Source organism: Solanum tuberosum, unplaced genomic scaffold, assembly GCF_000226075.1.
Source record: "Solanum tuberosum cultivar DM 1-3 516 R44 unplaced genomic scaffold, SolTub_3.0 scf00420, whole genome shotgun sequence".
NCBI classification, from domain to species: domain Eukaryota; kingdom Viridiplantae; phylum Streptophyta; class Magnoliopsida; order Solanales; family Solanaceae; genus Solanum; species Solanum tuberosum.
The window spans coordinates 412,437-422,985 of NW_006239340.1; the positions used below are offsets into that span (position 1 = coordinate 412,437).

Here is a 10,549-nt window from a genome sequence, read left to right on the forward strand (position 1 = left end):
CAGTCATCACATAGTCCACATGGTATAACTTAAAATCATTACACAAGTGATCTCTATGAAAGGGATATTTCAACTTCATAAGCTTTGGAAATGGTACAAATTAGGTGTGAGGGTCCATACACTCTACCCTCTCCAGACCCACTTGTGAGATCACACTGGGTATGTTGTTGTTATTGAAGCAATAGAAAAATCACAATCGCTGCTGTGCAACAAGCAATCCGATTTCATGAAAAATATAGCTAAATTACTGATGAAGCAAAGAACAGTTTGTTGTGCATGATATGGAACCACAAAACTCATAAATCAAATACATTTCGAATATATGAAATAGGAATCCTTGCATACACGAAAATCAGACATCATACAACAAACAAACCAACCACTTTGTTCGTAAATTGAATTGCCGTTCAGATTTACTTCAATAAATAACCATCAAGTAGTACAAAAACATTATCCTTTCTGAAGGACCAAGGGTTCTAGGAGACCACTGCCTCCATCCTGTTTTAGCACGGCAATCAATATAAAACCAACATTCAGTTTCAACATTAACAGAAGTTAGAATTCCCAAATCATAAAAGTTACCATTGAAGCAAATGGTCTTCCTCCAACTCCACTTCTAAGGCACCACATTTAGCCGAGCCTCAAACACAAATCCACGATAAAGTCCATCACTATTCCCAGGGACGCCACTGATCCACCGCCATTCCCCTTTCCCACACTCATTTTCTTCCCAAAGCGCCAATCTTCCCACCCTCTTACCCGAAAAACAAACTCTACTCCCTCCGCCAAACACCTTAAACTTACTAGAATCTTGAAAATACCTAAACATCTCAGGCGGCATTCGCCCAGCTTCTTCCCATTCCAAAGACTCCATATCCAATCTAAGTATCAAAATTGTCGAGCATGTGCTATGCAACGAATAGGACGACTTCAAACCACCAATCATCAACACCTTATCATTTTTACCAGCAAGCAATCTGGGTCGTTTCATTATATCAAAAATATCACCCCATTCATGCTTTTCTAATCTAGTCCATTGTTGACTAAACTGCAAATCCTTAACTGTTGACCTAAACAGCTTCCATTGAGACCTCCACGGGGATCCAACATCACAAAGGGCTAAAATGGTATCAGAAATCAAGATTGGACTCCTAGGTTTTGATGGTAAATTTGAGGAGAATTTCAGCCAATTATTGGAAGTTGTCGACCCAGAGAAGTAAATAGCAGCTAGCTCAGTCAAGACTAGAACTTGATTCGGTGAACCCACAAGAACCGACCCATGTTTGCACCAAGCTGAACCCAATTGAGGAAGCAGCTTGAATTGACGAGTTAAAGGGTTACACACGATTAGGGTTTTGCTATTGTTACCAGGAGGTGAAACGGAAGTGGGTCCTTCAGCCCAGAGATAGAGAAGACCATGAGAGGAAGTGATGGGGTAGTGAGATCTAAAAGGAAGGAAAGAAAGAGGGAATCGGAACCAGTAGTTAAGCATGGTGTCGAACACATGGAGTGCACAATGAGAAGATGAATTGTTGTGTGTATGAGTGTGGGTACGGTGAGATGGTCGGAGGGCAAGGAGTGAGAGAGGTGGTTGTTGGGTGGAGATAAGGTGGAGGAACGCCGGAGAAGAGAGAGTAGTGTTGAGACATTTGCAGACACATTTGGAAACGATTATTTCACGGAGGGTTAAATGGGAAAAGATCTGATGAAGGGTATCTTGAGGTAGACGATTCAGAGGGGAAAACTCCATCGCCGGCGTACGGCGGTGGTGGTGGTCGGAGAGATTGATTGATGAATCAGCTGTAAAGGTTTGTGCTTTGTATGTATTCGAAAGAAGAAAGGGGTTCTTGTTTTGTTGACTGCTTGTCACATTGTATCTGGCTATGGTGATGGGAAAGTGGTTTTTTTTTTCTAATTCTTTTATTATATTATATGCACTTGCCAAATTGGTTCAATACATTATTGCAATTTGCAATTGATTTGATAAAATCGCGTATTAAGCTAGAAAGTTAGTAAATAATACGATATTGTCTTGCTTTTTGGAGGCTTAGGTTGGTTGGTGTTTGTCGTTGCACTAGCTACTAATTATAGTTCTTGCTTTTGATATTTATCATCGGCTATTGTTTATTGTGTTTCGATTATTAAATTATTTTTGTAGAATTTGTACAGCTTTCCTTATGGAGTAGTTGTTATGTTATCTTATTCTTTATATTTAATTTAAAATAGCTAATATTTGAGTCAATGATCTTTTTGAAATAACTCTCTACCTCTAGAAGATAATAGTAAAATTTGTGTATACTCTAATCTCGTCAAACCCCACACATAAGATTCTATTAGCCATGTTGTTGTTGTCAATTAACCTATTCATGCAATACCAAGTAAGCAAACGGATTTAAAAAATATATCTATACATATTTGAAACCGCTATAAAAAATTCTATTTTCATCTAATAGATTAAACTTATCTTAAATGTTATTTTTAGACTCTAAATTATCCTTCTATTAAATATTAACGATACAATTATACGAAATGACCTGACCTCAATCATTCATGAACCAACTCAACATAAAATTCATTTTAAATTATTACAACTAAGCAATAAAATTATTTTTTCACTTCCCATTTTTAATTAATTTATGTACCAATAACTAAATGATAAATTGGTTAACAAACTAGGATGAAGTAAATATTTCGGTATGATTCTTGTACGATTCCCAAGAATGCTAGGAAGTGATCACATGAATTATTTTTAAATATTTGCACTACTTTTTAAGAAACTTGTTTGTACTATTTACAAATTGTATTTATTTTTTATTGTAGTATGGACAGAAGCCAGCATGAACAACAATTACAATTAACTTATTAAAATTAATGGTATAGGAATTGGTTGAAAATGAGAGGGGGAAAATGAGATTTTATTGCTTAGTTCCTTTAATTTGAAATAAATTTTATGTTAGGTTGAGTCTTTTTGGGTTGTATTAATTTCTTATGTGGATTAATAAATTAAGAATACGTATTTAATTAAGTGTCATATAATTATTTTGTTAATGAAGAATCAAATTTAAATTTAAAAATAGTATTAGAGATAAATTTAATTCAATAGATGGAAGGAGAATACTTTGAGTTAATTCTAAGTACTACATACTTAGATTAATGTTCATTCGTACTAAAGAATTTTATTTTTTTATGAAGAATGATTTCTTAAAAAATAAGTGAATTTTTTACTTATTTCTTATTTGATAATACATATGCAAGAAAATATTATTCAAAAGGATTTATATATAATTTAGAAAAATATCATAAAGATGAAATGGAACTAGAGACGGGGATATTGGGGGCATTTTGGGGTGGGGAGTATAGAACTAGTTTAGAAAATTACTTATAAAATTTGTTTTCTCTACTATCGCTAATAAACTCATTTTAAAATTATATTTGATCAATCGAATATAAAAATATTTCCCTACCAAACACACCCTTAATTGGTTAGTACTCCTACTAATTTGATTTTTTTAACTACACTAAATTCAGAATAATCTAGTGGAGAAGAAAATGTCATAATGAGATGCTTTCATTTGTCCTTTTGTTGCGACATATATAAGCATACAAATTTTCATAACCGTCATATTTACTTATAATTTTTTTAAATCTGATGTTCGGTATCTACATTAGAATTCGATTAAATTCGAATTCGCATCGAAAAGTTTTACATTGAGGAATAATGCGCTCCCTAACAAGGTAATTTTGTACCCAAAGAGACTCACATTCGAGATCTCTTGATTAAGAAAGAAGGGGTACTTACCGCTCCACCACGACCAATTTAGCCACTTTATGATTACGATACACTATGGTCTATGAATACAATGGATGTTTTTTGGTTGTTATTCTCTCACAATTTTAAAAATTCAAATTTTGTGAAGTATTTGGTGGTGGTTATGGTGGTTTGAAGATGGAAAATGAATATAGGGTTTGGTCGGGCTGCTTATCAGTTGTTCGGTTTAATTTTGAATGTTATCAATTTGATGTATCAGTTATCAATGTATAAACATATTAAATTAATAATTAAATTAATAAGATGTTTGTCATCAATAATCGGTTAACCGATTAGTAGTCTTTAAAAGGTTTTCTATTATTGCTTTAACCAATATGAAATGTCATATAAGGCAAGTGAAAGTATCTATTATGTATTGCCATTTAAGAGAATTCTACAAATCTACAAATCTAACATGAACTTTATACAAATTTATACAGTTATATGCATATTTATATTGATTTTATACAATTTTCATTCACGAAAATTTGAGTAGTGAAATTTCTAAGCCTTAAGCGAAATTTTGTGTATGTTATAAAAAAATAAAATCCCGGTCTATATTTGTTAAAAAAAACCTCGTGATACACTTCCATAATTATGAATTTAATTTTGAATATATAAAAAATAGGAAAAATTACAAAAATACATGTATTATGTTTTCCTTATTTCCAATATCCCCTTCTATTTCTAAAAACTCTAAAATCCCCTATTTCTTTAATGTATTCGAGCCAGTATTTAATGTATCCGAGCTACATATTATGTATCCGATTTATTTTATAATGTATCCGAGTTACATATTATGTATCTGGTTTATGTTATAATGTATCCGAGATACTCTTTAATGTATCTGAGCTACATATTATGTATCCGATTTATTTTATAATGTATCCGAGTTACATATTATGTATCTGGTTTATGTTATAATGTATCCGAGATACTCTTTAATGTATCTGAGCTACATATTATGTATCCGATTTATTTTATAATGTATCCGAGTTACATATTATGTATCTGGTTTATGTTATAATGTATCCGAGATACTCTTTAATGTATCTGAGCTACATATTATGTATCCGATTTGTGTTACTTTTTAAGGGATTAATGTAATTACAAATTAAAGAGGGATAGATTGTAATTTCATATTAAAAATATGTGATTCCTAAAATTTATCCAAAATATTCTCCCAATTTTTTGTTCTTTTTTGTTTTAAGGCTTATCTCATGTCTATATTTAGTGGGCTTTGCCTATTTGTCCACAATGTAGAGGCGGAGCGGCGATAGTTACGACTTATGAGTTCGATAGAACTCAATTGCTTTAGCTCAAATTTTATAATCATGTTGAAAAATTAAGTACACACAAATAATCTATCAAGAATCTAATAAATAAAAATAATTATAATTTAGAGTATATAAATTAAAAATCTTGGCTATGACTTTATAGATAGCTTTGATTGGATTGCTTGTGAATGAATGGTTGATTTAACGTTAGATTCCTTGTTTCTTCAATTCAATTGTGATAGAACTCTTCACTCTATTTTTAGTTTCTTTATTTTCTTCTAATTCCAAGTGGATTTTCAAGAACTTTGATGGGTTTCATTTAAATTATATGGTGAAGTCAGATGTCCTTCGATTAAAAAATTATATTATATATAAAATTAAAATTACTTTTTTATGTATGTATGATTGACGTTGAATTTTCTTAAATATTTCATGTATATTTTTTAATATCTTAAACTCTCTTATTGAAAATTATGACTCCGCCGGCTTAACAAATTTTAACAACGGGATATTTGCAGTTACTATTTGTTTGAATTAGTTATAGTTTCATTTCTTCTCTTAATTTTTTCACCTAATAATAGATTAAAAATGTTTTACCATATCTTTCATGCCTTAACAACATTCCATTCGTTTTTTACTTGTTCATTGTTTTGAAAATAATTTTCACTTTTACTTATCATTTTTAACCTATTTTAGAAAAATAATTATCTTTTGTATTTTATTTTTAATATTAATTATTTATTTTTAAAAATCTAATATTAAATATCAATTAATATGAGAATTACGATAAAATATACGAAGTAGAATTACAACAAATTTGACTAGGATGCATGTTCTCAGTGGATAAGTATGACAAGTGTCTATTTTTGTCACATTTTTCACACTACTCAATCTTTAACTGGGGTCTTGCCTCATTGATTGTTTATAGTTCTCTGTATCTTCTCTTAATATGATTTTTTTTTCTTTTAAATTATTTCTCCTTTTTTGTTATTTTATTTATTACTCTTTTTTATCTTGAGAATTAGGAGAATTGGGGATCACATTGGAAATAATTAACCTTGACATTTTTGAAGTTTTAGAAAACCATTAATGTGCATGGTGCTTCCATTAGAAATTTGATTCAAGTGACGTATTATTTGTAATAAATGTTGAATATATAAAAAAACAAATCAATCACAAATTTAAAATGTTTACTCAACCCTAAACTTTTAGATTAAATTATGATCATCTCTAATAGAGGAAAGGTTGCTTTTATTCACATATTCCTATCAAGAAAACACTCTAAAGCTTGATCAAGATGGTTTTCCCAATTTTAGGTACAAATCAAGGAAATACTAATTTGTTATTAGGAAGGCATAATAAACATGACCCTTAACTTAGTTTTAACCGGCAATTATGACTTTTAACTTTGTTAGTGCACAAATAGAAACATTAACTATTCAAAACTTGAATAAATAAACACTTGAATCCTACTTGGCAAAACTCGTTAAATACACCCAAGTCATGCAGGTTAGAGGTAAAATTCGAGTGTTTATTTGTTCAATTTTTTAATAGTTGAAGTGTCATTTTGTACACTAACAAAGTTAAAAAGTTATAATTATCCGATAAAATCAAGTCAAGAGTCATATTTATATATTATATGCCTATGAGGAACTTATATAGTGAACCTTACTAACATTAATTCTTCTACTACCATTTTTTACTATCCACTTTATTTGTACTATGGATCACAAATTTTTGTATAGTGAAAATAACTTAGTTGATGGTTAATCACAAATTTTTGTGGGTTTGAAATGTTGATCCCATTACTTTATTATTTGTACAACTGTGTATATAACAAAGACTTAAAAATTGATATAAGTGATGGTCAAGACTCAAGACAATCATTGAAAAATTGAAATGATGTCTTGATTCTTATTCTTTCCATCTTGAGTTTTTAGTGTGATTTTCTTATTATTTGTGTGTTGACATGAGTAATAAACAATAACAAATTTGTTTGTAAAATAACGTCGCATAAATTCATAATCATCAAATTAAACGTGATATATTATTCGTATAATTTTTAAAATATATTTAATATTATCTGAAGACTTGTATAATTAGAAAAGATTGTGTGGTGCCCTTATTGAACCCTACTGCCCCACCCTTTTTCTCTTAAAAATAAATTCTAAAATAGCACAACAACCATTCTTCTTTTTTCCTTTCTTTATTCTGAAAAGCTCTTGTTCTCATTGCTAATTAATTATCTTTTTGTTCGCTAAATTATTAATCACCATAAATTTTATATCTTAAAAAGTAATGGTATATATTCATCATTTTGAAATTTTGAATTTGTTTATATATGGTGATGAATATATAGAAAAAACTAATTTAATTTGCATTAATTTATTGTGCATGTGATCACATGCCTTTAATAAATCGATCGACAATATTAGTTTATTGCCATCACAAAATCATGTGGTTCATAAACAATATGAATTGTGATTCTCAATCTCTATAATATATATGTACAAGAATATTATATCTTATGCTAGTTATTTAAATGTTTCAAAAACAAAAAAACCATGTTAAAAGTAGATTAGTTAAACTTTAGCCATGACAACAACCAAATTAAAGTAGTCATGTTCACACTTCTTAATTAATTTCCTTAGTTCTCATTTGCAATTTGATGTCATCTTAAGACAATTTTGTCTTATAAATGGAGTAGAAATTTTCAATGGCTCACCCACCTTCACAAAATGTCTACAACACTAAAAATGCAAAAAATGAATTGGTGTCCCTTGAATGTAATCTTCAACTTGCAAAAGAAAAGAACCTCATCCATCCAATGGAAATCAATATCAACTCAGAGGTAATATTATATTCCTCCACTAACCTCTATGTGGTGATAGTTCTACATGGAATAAATAATTGGAATCATATCGAGCTAGTTTTTAAAATTGAATTATGTTTTTTAATGTTGTAATATGATAGTAGAATCAGATCTATCATGATATGTTATCTAGTTGATAGGTCTAAACATGCAGGGCATGTGAGATCGGTGTTATCAGTAATGCGTCATTATTTGGGGATGAACAATCGAACTCGTTATATAGTCTTGGCGATTCTTAACTCATGAACCATCTTTAGAGTTGAGTTAAATTCAAAGTAATATTATAGTGTTCTCATCATTTGTGGAATGCACAATTAAACTCGATGTCCATTTTATTAACATAATATTATTAGGACATTTTTTTAACCTTCGTTCCTTACTTCAACGAGGAGTAGTTAATTAAAAGACAAGGGTAAGACTTATCTTACAAAGTAAATTGGTGAATCAATAACTCTCTATTTTTCAATTTGTTTATTTTATTTTGATTTTGTTAAATTAGGTCTTAGGCCTAACTCACACCCCAAAAGCTAGCTCAAAGGGAGGAGGATTGCCCAAGCCTTATAAGGAGTCCACCCATCTCATTAACCATCGATGTGGGACTTTTGTCATTCTTTTAACACCCCACCTCACGCCCAATGCTTAGCATCTGGTGAGTGGGCAATTTTGATTTTAGGGGTCCCAACATCGGGTGAGACGGGCCCTGCTATGATACCATGTTAAATTAAGTCTTAGGCCTAACTCACACCCCAAAAGCTAGCTCAAAGGGAGGAGGATTGCCCAAGCCTTATAAGGAGTCCACCCATCTCATTAACCACCGATGTGGGACTTTTGTCATTCTTTTAACAGATTTAACATAAAATTTTAAGAAAGTATAATTTTTTTTGAATCATGTGATCTTATAAACTAAACTATGCAGAATATACTAAAATGTCATTTAGTCCCATGGTCTCAAATAGTGGCAAAATCATAAATTTTATTAAGGGTGTTCAAGAATAATTGTGTGTGACTGTCAAAATAAAACAAAAAAAGACTATGCTTTTGGGGTTCAAACTTGAAACTCCTTCATTCAAATGAACATCCATTATCACTATGCCAAAGACATAACTTTTGTTAAGGGTATCCAACTTTAAATATATATTCTTCAAATGTAGAATTTGGCATATAGATACAACGTAATTTTTCGTGAAGGGTTGGACACCCTTGGGTGGCTATAGCTACTCCCCTGGTATCAAAAGTTAGAACTAAATAATTGCCAAAAATTAAAAAAAAATATATTTTTTAAAACGAACTAAAATTAAAATAAATTAGAACGAAGAAAGTAATATCTGAAATAGGTATATCTTAGAAAAAACTTTTGTCCTATAACTAGAAAAAAGCTAATCTTATGTCCAATAACTATAAACTATAAAATATCGACAATATAAAGGGATATAAATTACAATTTAAGCAAACAAAAGGACTAGAAAAGTAATTTAGCAATTGCATGGGGCCCATAGATTTTGTGTGTATTACACATTTGCCACTTGCCCACTTAAAAATCAATAAAATGGTTTGATGGGTTATAGGAGAAAGTGCCAACAGTCAAGTGGTCCCCACATTGTCAGATATTTCCACGTCACCATGATAAGCTACAGTATACTTTACCCTACTGAATCTTGTGGAATCCAATTGCTTTACGTTCATTGGTTAACATACGTATCTTTTTCCCTCTTTTCCTTTTATTCTATTTTTTTTATTTAAATATTTGTACTATTATATGTTTTTTTCCAAATATAATATTTTTATATTATCTACAAAACTCGGATCCACCTCGCATGGATATGAATTATGATTTTGAATAAACGTTTGAATAAATTATATCAAGATGTCTTATATAAAAATAATTTGCTATTTAGAGTTATGATTTTATTTTATTTTAATGTAAAATACAATTTATAAGTTTATATTTTATATAAAAAAGATTTATTGTTTACAATTTTTATTATTTCACGATTTGTGAAATTTTCATATTTATAAAAAAAATATATTACAACTTAAAGAAATTTTAAACTATATATTTAAATAAAACTTCAACTTCATATTATTTGATTTCAATATATCAATTTCATTTTTCGTTTTTGTTTTAGTATTTAATTAGACAATAAAAATAAAATGGCTGTTCGGGACTCTCAAGGGGCAGCGATAATGTTTAAATGATCAATTTTCTTAAAATGGCATCTCCACCTATTTCTAAAAGTCACATGACCATACTGAAACTATATGATTTTTTTGTTTGTTTGAATAATTTGATATCTTTATAATACTTCTCTTCATGTTTTCCAATTTCTAAAATATATTAGTATATACTAAAGTATAATTACAAAAGATCATTTCTTAACATGACTTGATGGATTTGTCGATTATCGAGAACACAATCACAAATAAAAATTTACGTAGATAAAATATTAGTACATAACCGAGTATTGTCTAGCTCTTGTATCGATACGAGGAGTGAAAGTGAAGTAATAAAATCATAATGATTCCACGAGGGAGTTCCTTTAGGGACATCTTGTGATAAGATAAATTCTATAAGGGAGTGATTAGCAAATATGA

The 10,549-nt window shown here is 29.9% G+C and overlaps 1 protein-coding gene across 1 annotated transcript; it reads right to left on the reverse strand.

The window, feature by feature from the left end:
• Positions 1–284: 284 nt before the first annotated feature.
• Positions 285–1,913, reverse strand: LOC102578850 (SKP1-interacting partner 15). Its single transcript, XM_006362759.2, has one exon. The coding sequence runs from the start codon at positions 1,748–1,750 to the stop codon at positions 617–619; it is 1,134 nt and encodes a 377-aa protein (XP_006362821.1). The 5' UTR covers positions 1,751–1,913; the 3' UTR covers positions 285–616.
• Between the last annotated feature and the right edge of the window lie 8,636 nt (positions 1,914–10,549).

Bases quoted from the DNA above. Each gene is read 5' to 3' on its own strand.
- LOC102578850 (XM_006362759.2), bottom strand. From the start codon at position 1,750: ATGGAGTTTTCCCCTCTGAATCGTCTACCTCAAGATACCCTTCATCAG.